Below are 23,832 nucleotides of genomic sequence, written 5' to 3'. Positions count from 1 at the left end.
TCCTTAAAAAATCCACATAATTAGCAGTGAAGAATTTTCCTATAGAAAGAGTGTTTGTGCAATGGAGACTTCGAATAAGCTTTATGTATTATGAGGTTTTATATAAATGTGTTACACTAACACACTGTAATTGTAACAAATGTAACATACAATTAAAAAGAGTTTTGTTATTTTGTAACAATATTTATGGGAAAACTGTATATTTTCTAACGTGTATATTAAAGAGTATTAAATTAAAATTTATTAACAATGATCAAATATTTTACATAAAATTTGTTTTATTTGTAAATATTTCTCGATTTAGTACAACTAAAAATGATTTAAAATAAAAATAAACGAATTTGTACATCAACATATAACTTTAAAGTCAAATATAATAGACAGGGGTGGCTTATCTGTGGATCTATATTTGTGGCTCGAGATAAATGTACCTTGGCAAAATTTTCATATTTTAATTATGTTTTATAAAAAAAGTACAGTGATATTTAAACACCGAGTAATATTAACTAATCAGCGAATGATAAAATAGAAAAATAAATAAAATTAACATAGTCTGTGATAATGTAAAAAACAGTAATCCCAAAAACGGCTGTCATTAATAAAAAAAACCTGCGTCTGAAAGATTTACACAGAACTGTCACCAATTATTCATCAAATTTTAAAGAATTATCAAGATGAGTAATATAAATGTTTACCTTTAATAATAAGCATAACATAATTTTAAAGTACGGGTTTACGGCTCGTGAAAAATTATAAATTAAAAAAAAATATCTCTAACTATCAAGGTGTTTGTTCGACCCAGAGCTAGATAATGAATCTGTGGAAGATACATTACGTCATTGTCAAAGGCGCATCAAAAAGGAGAATTCCGCAAAAATATAATTCATTATTAGAAAAAAGAGCGCTCTACAATTCTTCTCGACTTGTGATCGGCTAATGTTTTTTATTAGTTGAACATTGTTTTCATAGTTTTAAATCTGTATATAAATATGGGCTTAGCTTGTGCTGCTATCTTGTCAATTTTTATTTCCCAAATTATATATGTATATTAAAAAATACATATAATTATAAAAATTCCTTAAACTTAAGACCTTCACTATGTCGTCGGTTCTTGGGGGGGGGGGGGGAGCACTACCCTCGTCGCGTCTTCCGGTTCGAGGTCGTCCCTAAAGACTTTCTGCCTCTTACAAACTATATAATAAAACAAAACCAAGTTCGTCTATATTTTTTTAATTGATTTTATATTCTCGAAACATAAAGTAAAGATATTTGTACATACAGATATAATTAACACATGAGAACTAGTACATGCCAGGTTATTACTCCAAGAAGCTTGTATCAAGTGAATAAGATTTTTACTTTTTTTATCAGGAAATAAATTATATATGGCCTGCTTGTTTTACTTTTTTAAGAAACTAGACAGAGATTAAAAAGGGAATTTAAAACTCTGTGTAATTAAAAATATGATTATTAATAAATAAATGACAACTGTATGAATCTCAATTACTACGAAATTGAAATAATTTCAAATGAAAGTGGCAAATAATCCTTAGGTATATTAAAACCCAGACATCAGTCTAATGTTACGAGATCTTATCAAAAACTTCACCGCCATTTAATTCAACTTGACATTTTTCTCTCTTTCTCTTATTATCCTTGATGTAGGTGTTATAGTAGAAGCTGCTGAACATCCAGGTGAAATTAACACAGCCGCAGAGCAGCAGTAACTTCAGAACAACTGGAAAACCGCAGTCGAAGAACAGGCTGACAGCATTCTGTATGCTGATCAATCCGAATTGTATCTGGAAATATACATGAAGGGTCTCAAAAGCTAGATTCAAACCAAAAAATCAAAGTCACTGACAGAACTTGAAGAATGATTGTCTGAAATGGCATTGGCATATCTGACGAGGTTTTTTTTTATGGCCCCCGCTATTAGGGGCCTCTTGTACCCCTATCTTTGGTGGGACAGGGACTTTACGGGCAATTTATTTTTTCACATAGTTATTTATTATTTCCATTCTCTCCTTTCGTTCTTTACATACTCTTTCAATCTATTCTTTCATGCCACATTTCTGCTATCTTTCCCTTTTACTCTGTGACCTTTCATTCCTCCCTCATTATATGTTACATTTTATCTTTATTTCTTTTCGTTTACATTTTTATCACATTTTATATCACATTTTGAGATACATTTTATCACATTTTTTCTTATTGTCTATTATCTGACGACGGTTGTACGTGATACATGGGATCAGACAACGTAAACCAAGACTTAGTTCAAAGAATTGCTTGACTGAATTGACATTGGGCGGACACATCGCTCGTACAACCGTTGACCACCAGGTTCTCAAGGAACAAACTGGTAGACGCGACATGAGTGGCCCCTGCCCCAGTTGAACGAACAGGGTCAGTACCAGCTATCGTAGCTACCTTTGGAGAAGGCATATGCCTTCCAGTGGCCATCAGATGCCATGAATGAATGAATAATGGCAATTGAAACTGAACATTTGATGGATCGCTATTTACTTCGCGGGCTTTAGAGTTCATACTCTGCAAATTTTATAGTCGTTTAACAGCTGCATCGGTCAGTATTCATCGTTTACAAACTAAATTTATATACTTTTAATTAATCAATAAATAAAGTGAATAACCTAATAAATACATTTGCTATTTTTTAAAATTTATAATTCGATCGGCCAATCAGTTCTGGTTGTATAAAATCTGTCGGAACAAGGAATATAAAAATAAAATAATTAGAAGTATGAATAAACATGTAAAAGGTGTTCTAGAATTAACACAACATTTGTATTGATTCCAAAAAAAAAAACTATTCGACAGCTGACAGTTTGGGGTAAGGAAAAATGACGTTAATTAAAAAAAAAGTAGAGAAAATCGTGATCGTGTCTGCATCAATTACCAAAATTAAAAAAAAAATAATGAAAGGTTGGCGGACGAACTTCAAATACTTGATTCAAAATATGATTGATTGAACGAAGTGTTTTAACTTCGTCAAGTTTAAAGTGATGAATTAAAAAATTCAGGGTGACTAGATCCGCCGGAGATGCCAAATACACTGTTTGTCCAAAAGCCTCAATTCGGCGTTGTGGACAAGAGTTGTAAATTTCTAGAAGTGTCCATGCATACAAAATTTAATTAACACAACTTTGTCTTGTCGCGATTGATTGCAAGTTTAAACTCCAAGATAAGATCTCTTATCGCCGAAGAAAAATTTCAATGTCATTTTTGACGCTAGGAAGGTGGTTCATCGGCGTATCTTAGGTTCTATATCTTTCTGCCACCCACGGATATTTCACCATCCAAATCTTATGGCCAATATTTGATTTCAATAAGACAGTGCCACATGCCGTACTGATCGTGTAACAATTCAATTACTTCAAGAGACATTTTCCGGTCTTGTACTCTATCGTTTAAGTGATCAAAATTGGCCCCATACATAGTGTGATTTAACACCAATACTTTAAAGGAGACGAAGCTGTATCAACGAAATTTATTCACATTTATACAAAATGGTCACGGAAAATTTAGACATACGAGTGCGCATATGCCAAGCTCATTTTATATTAATAACCCTATCCTATTTAGGATTCAATATAAAAAAAGAAAAAGGTTAAGACTATGTTTTTTTGGTTTCATTCAAATCTCGCGTAAATTTTGGGAAATCCGATAGATGTTCACGTACCTATGTAAAGTCAAATAATACTTACTATTTGCATTACCGTCAAGTATCGCTTCCACCATAAATACTTTTTATATTTTGGCCCGAAATTGGAGAGCAGGTAATATGTGTACATAATTATATGAACGAATGAATTGATCCATCCGACATATATGCATTGGCCGCCTGGAATTAAATTAAAAAAAAATTAACTCAAGAATATCCATTCATTCCGAGTGGACTGTTTAATTGTCCCAGGTTCTCCAGTGGTGAACTCCCACTAGGTGGACCAAAGACATAGTTAAAAATGATTACGGACAGCGCAAGACCAGCAGTGGGCGTCTATATCATTGTTGCTATGATCACTGTTTACTGCGAAATACATTTTTTTCAAAAGTAATTCAAAGCTAAAATAACCTTTACTTATACAAGTATTCGTCACACTTAGGATTGAAAGTAGGAATTTTTCATACCGACGCAAGTTTTTCAATCGGTAAAAAGGTATAAAACTTATTTTGTCAATTAAATATATAACCTCAAAAATAAAATATGGCACTTGATACTATATTACATACCTAACTGTCTTCGCCTATAGTATAGTTAAAATTCGTATGAAAGTATTCAATATACCTCTTTGAGTTTTTATTTTAATAATAACAATCTTTAAAAATAATACTTTCATTAATATATTTATAATGCTGTTACCAAACCTCACTAAAATAAGATTTTATAAAACGCCTGTGGAAATTTTATAGCAATTGTGCCGTAACGATTTTTAAGTACATTACTTTAGTTAGGAAATTGACACATTAATAATTTCTTTTTTATACTTTCTTATATGATAATATATAGTATAATGGGAATATATAGTACCCGGAAAATACTTGATGGCCAACCAACCCGCCACCGCCATTCCTGAATGATGGTAAAGATGTAAAAATGATATTTGTCTGTATGACTTTTTAAAGACAAAGAATATGGTGTCGAACAGCTCGGAGATTTTCGCCAGGTAATACATCCATACGCCGCTCAACAGCTGTAAATAAACACTTTTATTGTCAATGAGACCGCAGATGGTTGACTAAGGAGTGAAATTGTTATATCTGCGTGATTTTTTTTACTTTGAATATGCATTTGAAAACTTTACATTTACTATTTTATTTTTTTATGAATAAAGTAATAAAAATAATTAATATTTATAGCTTTATGTGCGGCCGGCCAAACGATTTTAAAATTTAAATTTTCCCGTAAATTAAAAAGGTTGCTTACCCCTGTACTCCATTGAATATTTACACTTTAATGCATTTTTTCTTCTGTTTCTTTATTCTTTCAGATGCAAGTGTGATCCAAGTCAGTTTGACGTTTTTATTGATTATTGTATTTGTAATTATGTATTATACGGTATTTATTACAAGTATATATGATATAAATATTATGTGTATGTTTTGTCTATATGTTAACTACCCGTTATTTATACTTCAACTGTTTCCGTACTATACTGGTTTGGCAGAAATTCTCTCGTATGATATGGCAGCCCATTGTAGTTTTTTCTTTACATTAATACAATTATTTAAATATTTTCCAGCGTTTTCAAGTGTAATGAGACTTTTAACTACATTTGCTATTGTTTGATTTGGTTTTTTAAATAAAAAAATATAAAGATATATTACCCTCAAAGTAACTGGATCCGTTGACGCATTGACGCCTTGACAGAGAAAACTGAATTCATTTAAAAACAACACTTGAACAGTTGCCTGGAAATGTTTAGAATTTTGTTATAATTTTTCTTAATTTATATTAGTTTAATATTGTTTTCATAATATAACATTTATCTCTTTCGTGAGCCGTATATAATGTGATTGACTGTACATATAAGATCTTTAAAGTTTTTAAAGCTACTTTTATTGAAAATAGGAAAATAAAATAGAAATAATACGAGCATAGTTAAGATCTATAAATAAATAACAAAATTATTTTTTAATTTTATTAAAGAATAAATAAATAAATAACAGTTAAAATATCTCACCTCGTAAAAAATATATACACTTAAACCTATTTGAAATAGATTATAAATTTTGATGACATTTTTCAATTCGAACGCTTGTCTATTCTTCATCAGCATTGGACCAAGCACCAGGCAGAAGTAATTATAACTAATGAGTATTGCGACAAGGGTTATAGGACTGGAAACCAGGAACCAGCCCTTCGATCGAGGATCTGGAAATTTAATTTATTTTTTAAAGCATACACGTTAAACGTTAACTACAGCTCCAATAACAAGGATATCATGACAAATACAAAACACAAAAACACACAAACAAAAGAATCACGTAAATAATTCAAGAATCTAGTGGGTAAACAATATTCTACAATCAACTATTTATTAAAAAATTATATAATAGTCATGACTCTTTTATACTATTCATTTTAATCACATTCATCGATTAAATGGATTAGAAAGCTGTATTCACACTGACAATAATTGAGTTGTTGTAGATCAGTGGTAAAAGAAACGCAATCTTATATAATTCACACTTTGTGGTTTAATAAGATTGTCACAGCTCGCACACCAGGTTCCAGAGGACGCGCAGCAGCGACCTCTGCGAATACATACCATATTGCGATAGCTAACCTTCCTGCCAAGAATGGCTATTATGCTCCCCTTCCATATAAATCTTAGGGAAAGGCCTATGCCTGGCAGTGGACGCTTATGGACTGCGCCAGTGGAAAAGCCATATAGCGTGTACAGCATGGCTGCCGGAGTACAAAAATTTAGGAGTTGAGAAGACAGCCAGAATTAAGCAGAGTAAGAGATCCGACTCATACGACAGATAGAAGAACTTGACCCTGTATGCAGACCGTTTGCAACCGGTTTTATTGAAAATCTACGAAGAAGGCCTATCTCTAATATTGGACGTCATCCACTCTGATTACGAGACGGGGAGAAAGATAGAGGGAGTAAGCATCGCTTACCGAATGATAAAAATGATATAAAAAGCAATAAAGGTCCCATGGCTAAAATAATGATAGTGAAGTCGGACTATGAATTTTATCTATTAGTAAATGAATACAGATGAACTAGAGCTTCCTCAAAATGGAACCATATAAAAAAACCACTCAATGTCCTATGAATAAAATGACGATGGTGAAATGGGACTATGAATTTTATCTTTTAGTAAATTAATACGAATAAACTAGAGCTTCCTAAAAATGGAACCATATAAAAAACACTCAATGTCCTATGACTAAAATGACGATGGTGAAATGGGACTATGAATTTTATCTTTTAGTAAATTAATACGAATAAACTAGAGCTTCCTAAAAATGGAACCATATAAAAAACACTCAATGTCCTATGACTAAAATGACGATGGTGAAATGGGACTATGAATTTTATCTTCTAGTAAATTAATATGGAGGAACCAGAGCTTCCTAAAAATGAAGCTTTCTAAAAAAAACACTCAATGTCCTATAACTAAAATGACGATGGTGAAATGGGACTATAATTTTTATATATTAGTAAATTAATACGAATGAATTAGAGCTTCCTAAAAATGGAACCATATAAAAACCACTTAATGTCCTATAACTAAAATGACGATGGTGAAATGGGACTATGAATTTCAATTTTTAGTAAATTAAGTTATAACTAAATAAAATAAAATATTGTCCGAAATAACCATTGGTCATTCTTTCTGTATCGCTGTAACGATAAATTTAAAGTAACAACTATGTACAATGAACTCAAAACTACTTGATTCATTTAAAATAATTTATTTATGTTACCGAACGAGTCTGCGATTATTTACTATTCGACTAATCAACACGGCGCACAATGTCTTGGCCGAAACGGTGCAACGAACTCAATAGAAAACAGGTGAAATATACATTTATTTACATACGAAACATTAATAGAATGGTATGAAGTTTACTCGTGTATATTAATTCAGGTTGCAATATATTTAATACAGAATGTCTGGTTAACAGTTAACCTTGAGCAATGTAATGGTTTGGGTTCTTGGAGTACGTAACTTGTGGTTTTTTAAGCGACAATGAGCCTTATTGCTTTGAAAACAGGACTTATACTGCGAAAATAACATCATAGTTTGACTGAAAAAATTGCCTGTAACACACTTTCATGGAGCCCTTAATCAATTTGCATTTTAAAAGAATATAACCACGGATCATTAGAAACATCAAGAATAATTTTTTGGAAGTCCCAATGAGGCTGATCTTTTCCGTATTGAAAGTCGAGAATTTTCACATAAACTGCTTTTGACAAGTTAAATGTTTTCAGGAGTTCTTGAAGATCAACAGGGCCCTAGCTGTGAGGAGTTCGTAGTCAATAAAACAGGAATAAACTACATTTATACTCGTTCTATTTATTATTTGATTACCGAAGTATTAATTACATTTATATATCGATGAACAGTTACGTAAGAATCGTTGCTGTTTAAAAACACCTCAACTACATACACGCGATTCGCACTTGACAGTAATTCAAACGGCATGACCTTTCATTCATATTCATTATTGCTTTTTGAAACAATAGTATTTAAAAACGTAAATTTACCGCCGGCAATGCTGTAGTAAATATAAATTAAACAGATATACAGGTTGATTGGTTATAAGTAAAAGGTTTAAAATGGTGAATATACAAGCAAAAGTTGTAAAACAAACAGGTGTAAACTATTTGTAAACACTCTGTATAATGATCTCTTTATTGATTTATTGGAATGTTTTGAATTGAAACAGTTCCTCTTGCTATAATAACAATACGTTATGTATTATTTTTGAAATCATTGATTTTTTGGATGCACAAATAGACAGCAAATGCTAGCTAGTTTCAAAAGGGTGGATACATGAAATTTTAACACATATATTTAATGGAATCAGGCGTTATTTTGCAAAAGTCCATCCTAAGTAAGAAAATGACCAATGTTTAGCCACTTCCGCACATGCAGTGGTAGACGTGCAACAAAGTGCACAGTACCGAGTGACCTACTTGTGTTTGGGACTAATCGGTGTAACATAACTCCTGAAAATGCCCCGTGGAGTGGTGAAACACGTGTTGAGTGATTTAACGGTGGCAGTTGTGTAATTCGCATTGTTTATCAGCGGGCTGGCGGGCGGTGCACTTTGTTGCACGACCACCCCTGCATGCGCGGAAGTGGCTAAACATAGACCTTTTCTTATTTAACACATAACCACTCATACTGTATCAATCTGTGAATATCTTAGAAAAACAGAGAATGGTACAGGTTTTCCACAAAACGCTACCAAAGAGTCCAAATTCACTTTGGCTCTTTTTTTGGGAGAGGATATGGCGGTAGAGTATTCTAAACCGGTAGAGTACTTATAGAAATGATTGTCTTTTGGAATACAATTGTACCAAAAGACCATACTACTTACATACAATAACGAATAAGGTGAGTCTAATAAAAAATGAAATAAGCTATAAATGTGAATGTTAATATTAAAATAAAAACTGATCTGAATGTAGATAGGGTAAGGAAGGCGAAGCATGAAAGAACATATGTGAAGAAAAGTGGATTCTGTGTAGTATAAACGTTTATTTATTTACACGAAACTGTATTTTCACTGTCCCAAACATGGCGGGGATGAACGAGGGGCTACCTAAAAAGAGGGGGCGTGTATGGTGTTATACAACAAAATTCAATGAGTAAAATGATTAAATTTACGAAGTAATAGCGAAATCTTACTAAAATCTGTAGAAGATTTCCAACCTGATAAGAGCTAAAATCAACATAGTAAAGGGCTTCTTGATCAACACTGGAAGATTAATTTTAAATAGGTAAGTAGAGGAGTGTGATCAGTAAAGTTAATTGCAAAGACCTTGGTATATATAGAACTGTTTTATCATATTTTCTCTAAAAACACACTAGATGGCGCTAGTCAATAGGCCTTATATGTTGTACTGTTTTACCGACGTTTTGTTTCCTTTAAAACCAATCTGTATGAGTGTAAGAGGTGAAAAGTTGTTTTAGTCACCTAGTTACCTTTTAGACTTTACAATGTAGAGTCTACTATCGTCTCCAGGACTTCATAAACCTGTTTCAAGGATCGTAAGCAAAGAACATCGTACCCGGATTCTTTCTCTACAACGCCATGGAGCAAGTAAAATGTTAATTATATAGATAAAATACTTACCAGCCAGTTCGTCGAATATATAATCATAACCGTACCACATTTTTTTTAATAACAACGCCATTTTATTGATTCACAACATAAAACCTTTTTTAAAGTGTACGAAAAACGTTCAGATCAATTCACAGGACATTTTACTCGGACGTCGCTACTATGTTTCCATATTGTTTTCACTGATTTGATCATTTATATATTCCTACGTTCAAATATGTAAATATAAATGAATTTAACGGCCATCGCGCTGTACAAAGGTGAGACAAAGGTCGCAATGAACTAACGTTATTTTTTAATTTGCAATAATGTAATTTTTAACAGGCTGAAAAGCAAAGCTATTTACTAACATAACGTATTTTTATTCCGAATGATTCGTTACAATTAAAAATGGTCTAAAGAGATGAATAAACTAACATGACCGAAGAGCCCGTAGGTTAAATAACAACGAAAAGTTCTAAAATAACAGACTACACACCCTTGAGCACCGTTGTCGAGTTGCCGGCTTATATTTTTTACAGGATACATTTTGCAGAGTGTTTGAAGGTTCTTTTCGAACTGATTGAGCCATCTCCATTCCTTTATCGGACAGGCAAAAGTTTCGTACATACGTTGTTGACATACCTAAAAGTCAAACTAAACGGTTTGACAGCTCGTTCTTGGTGAGAGTCGCCAAGATTTAGAACGACCTGCCTGGGTCTATTTTTCCTGATGAGTTGAACTCTGGAGTCTTAAAGAGTAGAATGAACAGGTTTCTTTTGGACTGGCGTGTACTGCCTTCGTCTTCATCTACACTTTATATCAGGTGACCATGAGGCGATAGACGCAGCGTGGGCAACCCTCACCATGTAGACCGACACTTAGGATCGCGAGAAGTCACTGGATGACGGCAGTGCTGAAACGTCGTGGTGATCTTCGGTGGAGACATAAGCCTTGCAGTGTTCATCAGCTGAAAATAAAAATTGTTTTTTAAGTAAAACTCTTTGATATCTCAGATACTATACCAATTGTCGACTACAGCATCAAATACTCAATATGTGCTAAACAATCGGCTTTATGCAAAATAGACGAAACAAGTTTCAAAAAGATGGGTTCTATCGTTCTCTGCGTACCATAATACCATACTATGATCACCAACCCTTCTGTCAAGCGTGATGATTATGGTATATCACCATCATAAATATCTTTGGTCTTTACCTTGCGCTCGTTTTTGAACTGAAACGATGACTTATTACTGTACTTTTAATTATGTATTACTATACTTATTGTATCTGTTATGAGTATATAGGCTATATTTATGTATGTGTTTTATCTATATCTACACGATGACTATCTCTTGTCATAAGACCACCCATTTTTCTATTTTCTTTACTAATATGAAACAACGTATATATTTTCCAGCGTGTACAATAAACTGTATTAAATTGTAATAAAAATCCTGGCTGTTAATAATTGAATATAGAATGTATATGTTTTTTTTTTTCATAATTATTTAAAGATACTTTCAGTTTCAGTTAGTTAAAACATGTGGTAGCATAATTATAGCCAGGGATTTCTACGCTTGCAATAGAGAGATATTTAATATAGTATCGTGTTGTACGAAATTATTTTAAAGATATATTGATAATGCCTCCCCTATTGGGATCTTTCGTACAACCTGTATTAGGTTTACAGGGTCAGTTTTTTTACCAATTATTTGTTCACTTTATTTTCATTATTATTACCTCATTCTTCTCTTGTTTGTCTCAATTTTTCTCACTCGTTCTTTTTTTTTTCTTCAAATTATGTTTTATTTATTTTCCTTTCAATTATAATCTATTTTACTTTACCACTTTTTTTATTTTGATATTTTATTTATCTGTGAAGTAACTCTGCGTATAGTTTTTAATTTCTTTTAATATTACATTTAACACTTATTTTGAAACACAGTAACTTTATTTATCCTTTCAAAGATTTCGTGGCCAGTCAATTTAAAGTAAATAAATTAGTAATTGTATTTCGCTTAATACCGTTGAATTAAAACATACAAAATGCTAAAATAGATTAGCATTTTAGGTGCCTTTGAAACAATCTCAAGTAAAAACCATTTTTCTAAATAAATCTACATAATAATGTTTATGTGTCGATTGTGTAGACAGTATTAGTATAAGAATTTTATTTAATGATGTAATAAAGAATTGAAAACCGGATTTTAAATCAAGTGGCATCTGTTGTCCGGACAAAGCTGTTTTTTTACACTGGACTTCACTTGTCTTCCAAACAATACAGAAGATTCCTAACCCTAGACCTCTTTTTTGTCTGTGGATCTCTGATCTAACATGACTATGCTTTGCAAGATGTTATAGTTGTGAAGAAGAAGCAGGAAGAAACTTCACAACAACACATCTTTTAATAGTTTAACAACAAAGGCTAGAACCAAAGTAATCAAGCCACATTACTGCCAAGGATTCTTATCATATAAAAATGTTATTCAAATGAAGAATAAAATTCAATTAAACAATTAGAAATGAAAATATAATTAATTTTATATTCTGCATTTCTGTCTCAAGCGGAAAAGCTTGCTGGCGAAATAGGCTGCGAGGAAATTAGCGAGCTATAGAAATAAGTGTTTGTAATTCTTTCTGGGTGTCAGTAAGTATTTCTGTATTTTACTTTGTAGCATATAGTCTATACCAGTTGTTCCTGTCAACAGCAACATAAAAAATCGCTCATTAGCGCCATCTAGGTAACAAATTACATAATAATACACCGCCATCTAGTGCATTTCTATTGTAGCTCTAGCTACTAATACGCAATAAATTCGTAATCGTTCTAATTTTGGCCACGCAACTGCAAGTGGCGCGCATGCACTGCTGTTACAATATAATGCCATTACGCCAATATAGTTCCTCTATGCTTAACAAAGGTCGCATCAAATTGGGCCTGACATTTTAAAGATTAGCCGGAACAAACAGACTTACACAATACGAAAATAATGTAATTTGGGTACCTTATATTCACATAAATGTTGTTAAAATGTTATTTTAATATTAAAAATCGACATTCTTATTTTAATTATTTGTTTTGATTGTACAGAATTTTCCTATTTTAATGGGGTTTCGCGCCATCTAGCGGCGATTTTAGAAACTATGATTTTCGTTAAAGAATGATCATTTAAATTCCTTTCATATTGATCCAATTTTCCCAGTTTCTAATTTTTTAAAGAACTCTTTGTTAATATAGTTATTTTAAAAAATAAACTAATTATTATAAGTGGTTACTTATATTAGTAAACTATTTAAAAAACCCTTTACCGCGTACTGAACAGATGGCATTAGTTTGCATTTAAAATAAAAAATGCATGCATTTGTTTCATTTTATTACATCTTCTGCTCCGACAGTTTTCCTACTGTGAAAAGACATTAGGTGTGATATTTATTAAAGCGTATTTTACAGTGATTACTTTATTCGTTATTTTATTACATTAGTAACCCAGAAAACTGATTGATTTTTTTTATTTTGTCAACTAAAATATTTAAAAAAAAAACCTTTAAATATATAATTGCTGTATTGCTTTATGATAAACAACATTATTTTGTTTGCAGCCAAATAATTTTAATGGTTTTGATTAACGTTAAATGTTTGACATTAAAAGACAAGTGCTTTTAATTACTATGTGGTTTATGAAGAAATAAAAGTGTTGCTTTTTAGTATTTTACCATTTTTAAACGGTTTTATTTAGTTCGACCCGTACGGAATTTGTTTATTTATTTGGGTCAAAATTAGAAATTGAAATTTAAGCACGTTCCCGTTGTCAGATTGATCTGAAATTTGGTACACACATTTAATTTAGATGACAAAACAATATATTTTAATAAAATCAATAACATTATAAATCTAAGATGGCCGCCGACACAAAATGGCGGATTACGTATTTTTCCTTAACCCCCTCAATATGGGTATCAAATGAAAGGGCTACACTAGTAAAACACGATGATTATGTCAAAATTTAAAATTCAAGATGGACGCCGTTCCAATATGGCGGACTAGGTACATATTTTTCCACAACCACCATAATATGGGTATCAAAAAAACGTTTAAATTAAAAGTTTTTTAAATGTATTTATTTCTATTCAAATAAACGTTCATTAAGGATTGTTCATTTTTATTTGCATTACTGTTAAAATTCTTTAGTTTGATATGCTTTCAATGTTTTTGACAATTATCTCGCATGTCATAACGGTATTATTATTTTTTTTTAATTCGGATTATTTTATTTCGGCAAGGCAAGGCGTAGGTTGGCAAAGATACATAGTGGAAAGACTTCCCACGCCGCGTTTACCGGCTTATGGTAGCGACTCAACATCCTTTCGGCTCCAACGGGCATTGGTTGCACGAGCTTTGTGCTCTACTGCGACTTCACACGAGCTATTCCTCGAGTTTCCTCGGTGATCTTAGTTCTTTTTATTTATTGGAATCAGGCGTTACCTCGCGGAAGTCCATCCTAAGTAAAAAAAGGACCAATACTTAGCCACTTCCGCACATGCAGTGGTAGTCGTGCTATAAAATGCACCGCCACACAACCGCCACCGTCAAATTACTCAACACGTGTTTCACCCCTCCACGGGGCATCTTCAGGAGTTATGTTACACCGATTAGTGCCAAACGCAGAGAAAATATTAATCTTAGTTCATCTGCGGATTTAATAATTTCTGATTCGATCTTTCAAGACAGGAGCATAGGCTCGGAGTTTCGCTGCGAGCTAAGAGCAATGGAGAGAGCTATTCTTCTCCATTGCTCTCTGGGCTACCTTGATTCTTCTTAGCCCGTAGTAATCATTTACTACGGACTAAGAAGAATCAAGGTGGTCATCCACGCGTCGTAAAATGATTTGAGAAGCTAAAATCCTAATTTCACATTCGACAAATTTGGTAGATTCTAAATTTAGACGATTGACAATATTTTATCTGTATTTTTTACGTTTGAAGATCTGATATCGAAAAGGCTAATAGTAACTAAATATTGCCAGTTCTAAATACAAAAAATCTGTTCATTTAGTCAAAATTATGTGTTTCATTTGTCTTCTTTTCAAACGGACTAAATCTTTGTGTATATACAGGTGATTGTAAATAAGTACTAAAAGTTTCCAATGTATCAATGTATAATTCATTTGTCAGCAGCATAAAATTTACAGGAAGAGATTGTAAGCGACAATTAATTTCAATATGAAGTAATCTGAATGTTGAAAGCGATTTTTATTGCTATATTATCATTACAATGTTTATAATTTCTGAAAAAATTCATTTGTGGACTGTCCGTAGTATACCGTAAGTATTGTCGACTACGTGTAAATATTTGAACAATAAATATAATGTTGCAAATCAAAATAGTAAGGAAACCTAGAATGTAGTGTTTGAGGATGGATGTATGGCTAATGGAATGAAAGAGAAAGACTGGGAAAATTGTAGAATGAAAGAAACTGTACGACAGATAAGATGATACATGAAAGAGAAGAATGATAAAAATAAAAAATATGAATAAATTACTAGAAATAAAATGTCCCTGTCCCACACGAGATAGGGGAACGAGAGGTCCCCAACAGCGGGGACCAAAAAAAAAAGTGTTGTCGAGTTGTTTCAGCCGGTTACAGGTATTTGGACTCCATTTACGAAAGTTTCTTTTGTTGACGTGGCGGTTTAAGTGAAAATGAGTCTCGTCGCTCCAAAAATGGAATTTACAATGCGGAAACGCGTCATTGTCGTTTGACAAAACATTTTGCGTAAATCATTTTTATTCAGCTCTTGAACAATTTGAATTTTAAAATTATGGAACTTTAGATGCTTTTTTTAAATTTCATGAATCGTTCTTAAAAGTCCTAATGACTGCACTTTTTTATTGAAAGTTGTAAATTTTCACCTAAATTACTTACAACCATTTCAATGTTTTCAGAAGTCCTTAAAGATCGTCTGCACACTCACCGTTGGGTGTTCATATCTGAAGTAGTTAAACGGAATCTCTGCACTCAAGGCCTAATTAAACTTACACTATGTTTAATATTTATCTGTTGAAAAATTATTACTCTTAACAAAATGTTTTAACAACTCAATTGACCACTGTTACATCGTGATTACAAAATCCGCACGATTTGTAATTCTAGCAACATTACTTTCTTCTCGCATTGTTTATTACTTTTTAAAATAATCATACTTAAAAATATAAATCTGCCACCGGACATTTGCATATAGACATTTAAATGAACTATTCAGAATTTCTTAATTTAACCAAACTGTGTGAAGCGAAATTATGTAATACCTTATAAATATAGGTAAAGCTGAAATAGACCTAATACAGGGGTGTCAAACTCGCGGCCCGAAAGGAATATTTTGCGCGGCACCTGTCAATATATCGGTTGGATCAATTGTGAAAATGTTCTCGGCCCATAAAATTTGTTCCTAGGAAAGATAGCATATATAAATATTTCATCATTATTGTTTCAGTCATAAGATGTTCATTATTGAACATAGGCCATTCCATAGCTTTCCAATATGATCTGTTGGGGCCGTCACATCACCATGTGGACATCCTTCGCTGCGCTTGCCATTCCGTGGTCATCCAGAACCTAAAGACACTAGCTGGACTATACCGGTTACTTTATTATCATTTTTTTAAGGCTGGCTTATTAGTTATGGTATCCTTAACATATTGTTTATAACACAGGAATATATTTTTTAAAATTTTTAATAATCTAAATTGTAATATAGCTGTTGTCGATATAATGAAGGCCAGAAAAATATTAACCTTACCGATAGATTCTTATATGTGTTGATAAATTTACTTAATGCTTTAGTTCGAAGACATTCCTTGATAATATGTTGGACATCCTTTAAGTTTAATGACGCTACTGTTCCGTGAACTCAGCGCTGATGAAGCTATAAAAGCCTTCGTGCTAACAGAAAGAACATTAACAGATAAGTAAATAAGTAAGTAAAGTGGACATCCTGCGCAACTTCACATTTTGTGCAACACACCAAATTGGTGTTTTACACATTAAATATGTAAAGTTACTTATTGTAATGTGCCTTGATCGAAGCCTGTCGGTCACTTTTGATTGTGTTTTTTGTGCCGCATATAACTTAAACGGGCTAACTTAATTTAAATGTATGTTGTAAATAAATCATTCAAAAATGGTAATTTCTTTTGTTCTACAATGAAATCACACGAAAGTTATCTCTGTAATATACATTTTAAGGTTTTTCTATCATCAAGTTTGTTACGAATCTAATATATTATAAAACAGTAAATGTTTTAAAAAACGATAAAACGAGATCAACGAACCTTTATACATATTGAGGTTTCGTTGATTTTTTATTTAAGTCATTATTTACTGTAGTGTTACAAATAATTGTATCAAATACAAATATACAAGCACTCTACGAAAGAGATCTTCGTCGTATTAATTGGATCGTGATATATTTGAATTACAGTTACAAAGTATCCTTACGATATATTTTTTTTCTGTTACTAGTCCTTTGATCACCAACTATACTGTTGGAAAGGAACGATAAGATCTAAGATGAACGTAGACCCAATAAACATCTGTTCACTTTATCCTTGTAAAGACATTTTACCTGGTATAGTCGTATACCTTCCACGGAGGCTTCACGTTCCCTCACGATGTTTAAAGTTTCATCTAAGTATATTTATTTCTTCCATAAGTCTCTCGTTATTTGTCTCTAGTATTAGTATCTATATTATTATTATTTCTTTGTTTATTATTTAATATATACTATATATATATTTCTATTACCATTGTCATATTTATTTATTAATATATATTGAGCCTCATATGGAGTCTCTTGCAGTCAGGCTTAGTGTTGAAACTTATGGCGTTAGGATAAAACGCTGATCTGTTACTGATACTACTAGAATAGAGTATTTTAGTTATTTCTACATTATTATGTCCTATGTATATAATAATGGTTGATGCTTTGGTGTAAAAGTGCGCATATTGAAAATATATTTGTTTCGCAAAAGAGAGCCATCTGAGTTATTCACGGCTTAGGGCCGCCAATAACTTTGTGAAAGCGTTTAAAAGAAATCAATATTCTTATAGTGGCTTTACAATATATTTATGATAATATTAAAGTGCCCGGAAAAAAAAATACGATTGATTCGTTACCGCTCCGGCATTGATTTGTATACTAGATGGCAAAACGTTGTTGATAACGAAGGTGAATATATTGTTGAATAAAAATAAAAACTTGTTAAAAATATAGTCGTGTGAATTTAACTTAAGAAAGCGACATTACTCCGGGCATCCTAATATTTTATACTTTACAATAATTATTATAAATTAAAAAAATATGGGACGTCCATAGTGTATTTACAAGACACCGTGAAAAACTTTCATTTGTAATAAACGTAATCAGATTTTTTAATAAAAATCTGTAAAACATGAACAAGAAAATTTACGGAAAAGGCTTATTATTCAATAAACGTATATGCCATATAATTTTGATTTCATTTTGGTTATATCTGGTAGAGTATATATTTATAAAAATTTGTTAAACTTTATTAAAACATATGTTGTTGTGGAGTTTCTTTCTGCTTCTTCTACACAACTATAGCACCTTGCAAAGCGGAGTAGTCTAAAATAGCTTAAATGAATAAATAGATAATAAGTTAACGATCGTTAATAGTCCTATAAAAGTTCCAATGCTGAATAAACAAAACACATATTATTATTATAAGCTGGTAGATTGTTTCATACTCGGACTGTAAGGATTAGAAACGTAAATATAAAGCGATAGGATGAACAGGCCTTCTCCACCCAGTTTTCTACAAATCAGAACACGGTAACTATTTACACTGATACATTGAAATAACACCTCATTATCCTATTTCAGTCGTAGGACATCTATGGCTGCCCATAGACCGTTTATTATTGTCAATATCATAGGTACACTATCTTTAAAATAGTAAATTTGAAACAACAGATAAAATTTGAAGACTACTGTCGGCAGAAGTATATATAGAAGTACACATTCGTAAGTATTGCCATATTAGTAAGTGCTCGAAAATATATCGACCACTCGATAATAAGTCGCATGACAGAAAAACAAGCTCGAGTTAAGTTATCTCGTTATTGTCGTCTCGCGTTCGAATTGTTTATTACAGCCGCCCAGCGCTGCGCGTGCGCATTTTGTGTCGAGACGTCGCGAGCTAACGATCGAAGATCGTGCAACCGTGGCACTGGACATCGTATCCTTTACCTCTGTGACTGTGTTGTACTTGTGTTTATACGAACTATTTACTTGTGGCCGTTCTGTGCTGTCAAGATGAACGGTAAGTAGACGTGTTTTTTTATTAAAAAGTCCAATATTTTATATAATTTTTTTATTTTTTATATACGCTAATTTTCAAATTGAAATTTAAATATTTAAAAGGCCATTGTTAAATATACTCCGTGTGATTGCCCAGCAGTAGAGGAATAAGGCTTGCGATCATAGGTCGCGGTTTTATATAATTCAAACTTTGTGCATTAATTATATAGGATCCTCACTGCTCATATAAGTTTCCAGAGGATGGGCAGCTGTATCCTCTGCATACCATAACACCACACTGCGATCGATCAACCCACATGCCAACATAGTTATATTAGAGAGAGTTCTAGACCTTGCAGTGGGCGTTTGGTCTGAGACGAATATGAACAATTATTATTTAATTTAAACACGAAAATATATTAATATTATTTTAAAATTTATCCTGTACGTATTTCAATATTATTTTTTAAATACCAATATAGAAATAAAGTTTTAACTTTTCAAGCTATGGTCACAGATTCGAATCGGTTATTTACTTATAAAAGAGGAATATCGTAACTTATATATATATATATATATATATATATAAGTTACGATATTTATGAATGAAGTAAAAAAATCGTGTATGTATGTATGTATGTATATATATATATATATATATATATATATATATATATATATATATATATTACGACATTTAAAAAAAAACGTTATGTGCATAGAGGATGGGCAACAGTGTTCTTTGCATATATACACACTGTGATCGCCAAACCGCTTGTCAAGCGTGATGAATGGAGTAAAAAAATAGTATATGTGTACATATATACATATAAATATATATAACATTACAATATAAGCGATTTGAACTAAGCTAGCTCATAACTTAATTAATAATAAGCATTGCGAAGGAAGAAAATAAGGTAAGGGCAATTTTAACAACGACCTTGTATATATAATTAAGATATGTTATATGTAAATATATATTATTTGAAAGTGGCGTACGGTTGATGGCTTAAAATTGTAAGACCTCTATACAGGTGAATGTACACACCTAATGCGCTGTTAATATTCATAATATAATTTTAAAAATTTAAATTTTGCTAATTATTCGAAAAGACCATCGTTTTTTTCCCAAGTCAAACATGTTTAAATGTATTAATTTATTCAAATACTCTTTGAATTATTTATAGATCATTTTAAAGTTAAATAATTGCACGAAGTTCTTTTCTATTTAAATAACCGTCAAATTTATCAGCATCTCTAATTTAAAATATAATTACGAAATTTTTAAACGCATCATGTTCTAATTAGATGAGACGAATACATTCGGTTTTTTTTATTAAATTCTTGAAATGAAAACAATTTCAGATCTGCCCTTGGAGATATTTAAAACTAAAATTAAAAATATGTTTATTTTTCTATCCAAGAATACTACTATACTTTTGTTAAAGTGCATTCAGGAAGCTAATTGTTGTCAAGTGTTTTACATCGAAACTCGTCGAATCCAACTCGAATGGGCAGCGTTAGGGAAGCTCTGAAAACTTTTCTCGTAAAAAATATCGAGAAAACGAAGGTCTTCGACCAATATGTGTTGTCGATGTCGATGTCGGTGCCATAGATATCTTATTACCTATCCCTAGCATTGGGTGATGTCTCTGAATTAGCAAAAAAATATATTTACTAGTCTAAAACTTTAAAAAATTATTTGTTAAAGCTTACTATTATTTGTATATGTACTTTAAATAGTTTGATTTAGCTGTTTACTACAATTACGAAATATTCCAAATAACCTTAAAACTGTTCGACAATAAATAAAATATAATCTTTTAATCAAAAGCTATAAATCGTATGTAACCGGTCTCTCGTTGCCCACGTTTAGCATAATATTAAAAACGTATTCTTTTTATTTTTCTTTTCTTTATATTATAACTCTTTATGTAAATAGTTAAATCAATATTTACATTCTCTTTTTGTTATTTGACTCGATTTAAAAATTGTTTATTTCATTTTAAAATATTTAACATGGTAGGTCAGCGGTTTGAATGGAATATATAACTCAAACTAAGGTGTTCTAAAAGAAGTTTCCAAAAGATAGTGCACAAGCAACATCTACGTATTATAATACCACACTGTCATCGCCAACCCATCTGCTTGGCGTGGGAATAAGGATATATCACCCATGAATATATTTCAAGGAGGTTTCAGCCTTGCAGTAGACATTTTAACATGAGACTACTTCGCGTATCTGCTCTTCACCCTATAGCCTCTTACAACAGGCAGGTGATACCTTAGCGTTATTCGAGTAAACAAGGGCTCAAAGGTTCTATTCTAAAAATGAAATATTTTTTATCTGAGTCATAACGTTGCAAATTTAACCCTATTATATTATAATGAAGGTATTTATCTAAAATATTTTCAAATATATGTAAATTAAAAACAATATGTAGTGAAAATTTACACAATCAAACGTTTTTACTACGAGTATATATAATCTTCATCACCATTTTGGCAATAGGACATTCGTGGCTGAATATAGCCTCCGTTCCCTGTAGTTCAAGTCATTATTAGATGTTATTTATTGGAGTTTTGTAGACTTTCGTAGCGATTTACAAGATTATAAAAATATTAACAAGAAGAAAAACAGTGGTCACTTATCTGTACGATTCTTCCGCTATTGTTAAATTTTTTAGAGAATTAATAGTGTAAAAGTTTTTAACAGATGAATGTATAGATAGTTTTCTATCATATATGGTATTACCTAATCTAAAATCAATTATTACAACGATAATGAATAACATTTTGCTAATATAGTAGATAAAAAACATTTTAAAATTAGATTTATTTATTTAAAACTATTGTACATGCTAGAATATATATAGATAAATTCATAAAGTAAAAAGTACACATATAGTATGGAAACATCAGAATGACAAATGAAAGGTAGTTAACGTGTACATATAGACAAAACCTACACATATACAAATATGGACATATGAATAGCATACATTTATTCATATATACTTATAATAAATCCAGTATAATACATAATTATATGTAGAATACGAAATAGACACATCAAACTGACTTAGACCGCATTTGCATCAGAAAGAATAAAGAAAAAAATAATTAAAAAATAAATACTTTTTTTTATTTTATTTGTACTTTATTGTACATCATAGATAATCTAATATATAAAATTCTCGTGTCACGGTGTTCGAACTTGAATTCCTCCGAAACGGCTTGACCGATTTTTACCAAATTTTACATGCGTATTCAGTATGTCTGAGAATCGGCTACTATCTATTTTCCATACCCCTAAGTGATAAGGGTGGTCCACCCCTAAATTTTATTTTTAATTTTTTAGACAATTTTTTTGGTTTTTATTTTATTATGATACAGCATACAAAAATACATACAAACCTAAATTTTTACCCCTCTACGATCAACCCTTATCTTACATTTGTTAATTAAAAACTTTAATTTTTTTTGCATAACAACGTTTGCGGGATCAGCTAGTAATCAATAAAAAAGAAATAGTTTATATAGAGGTACAAGAGGCGGTCTTATCGCACGAGTCAATCTCTACCAGACAACCTTTTCAAAAACATTTAAAAGAGGGCAGTTTAAGATGTACATATATAAATATACGTATGTATATGTATGTAAACCATAAACTAGCTCTAGTACAAAATCAATGTTATAGTAAATATTTCTTATTTTCTTAAAAATAGATAGTGGCTGCATATTAAAATGTTTATTATTTAATATCAATTCGTATAGAATTTGAAATGTAAGAATTTATTAGACTGCCGCATTGCAATAGGATTACATAGTTTATACAGGATGATTTGAAATGAAAAAGATGTAATGATTTTACATAATTCTCTAGTAAAGTCGTCCAACTAATCTAATCATTTTGATGTTGATAGTAGGTTATATTTCAAGGATGGGTTTTTTATTTATAGAAACACAGTGATATTATAAAAGCATGTAATATCAATTAAATAAAAATTAATAACTAGATGTCTAGACTCTCTGGGATCTTCCACAATGCGTCACATAAGTGGATCAATTATATGACTACGTATCCATTTCTTCGCTGCCTTACGATATAATTATTTTGTTTCCACAATCTACACAGTTATACACGCGGTAACGTGAGAAACGAGTTAGTATATTTAACCAATTGCGCATTTATACATTTGAACAGTGAAAGAAATGGAGTTGCAATAGATAGATAAATATTTATATGTTATACGTGTAAAAACTTAAAATATGCGAATGTATACATCGTTTTCTTTTAATTGATGTATAATATATCCTATCTAAAAATCGTAATGATAATATATACCTAAAAAAGCGATTTTAAAATTCGAATTAATATATATTAAAATTAGTAATTGCTTACATCTGTCGATATTTTGAATTACAGATGACAAATAATTCATACATTAACACCTTAAAAGATTATAGTACCTGTTTTCAATCATTCTGTATATAAACGAAGATTATTTAAAATTAAGCACATGTTATTGCTAATATTAATTATCTATTTTTACAGATTTTATTCTGTCATTGGCCAGTCGAATTCCGAATTAAAAAATAAATTATAGTGACATAATTCAGAATGATCACTTTGTATGCAGGCTGTTTGAAAATATATATAGAACCTTAAAAGTTTATATATGGTGT

At 31.4% G+C, this 23,832-nt stretch overlaps 2 protein-coding genes across 2 annotated transcripts in view; one reads left to right on the top strand and one right to left on the bottom strand.

Annotated features, from left to right (window-relative positions):
* Positions 1-1,307: 1,307 nt before the first annotated feature.
* LOC137930981 (very long chain fatty acid elongase 7-like) lies at positions 1,308-9,991 on the bottom strand. The gene is made up of 6 exons (XM_068774359.1): positions 9,851-9,991; positions 5,706-5,896; positions 5,350-5,433; positions 4,553-4,715; positions 3,729-3,865; positions 1,308-1,802 (listed from the first exon to the last, which is right to left on the bottom strand). Exons 1-6 carry the CDS (start codon positions 9,909-9,911, stop codon positions 1,584-1,586), a joined length of 855 nt encoding a protein of 284 aa, XP_068630460.1. The 5' UTR covers positions 9,912-9,991; the 3' UTR covers positions 1,308-1,583.
* A 9,040-nt stretch (positions 9,992-19,031) lies between these two features.
* The window catches only part of LOC137930919 (very long chain fatty acid elongase AAEL008004-like), a 66,219-nt gene continuing 61,418 nt past the window's right edge, over positions 19,032-23,832 (top strand). The window contains exon 1 of the mRNA XM_068774280.1: positions 19,032-19,162. Coding sequence (XP_068630381.1) covers positions 19,156-19,162 — 7 coding nt within the window. The 5' untranslated portion in view covers positions 19,032-19,155. The remainder of the gene's footprint in view (positions 19,163-23,832) is intronic.

This window comes from Battus philenor, unplaced genomic scaffold (genome assembly GCF_028537555.1).
Source record: "Battus philenor isolate CCGP_79_NKW_IND1 unplaced genomic scaffold, ilBatPhil1.0.hap1 SCAF_7, whole genome shotgun sequence".
Lineage (NCBI taxonomy): Eukaryota > Metazoa > Arthropoda > Insecta > Lepidoptera > Papilionidae > Battus > Battus philenor.
The sequence above is the reverse complement of the archived record's forward strand: the minus strand, read 5'-3'. Positions and strand labels throughout refer to the sequence as shown.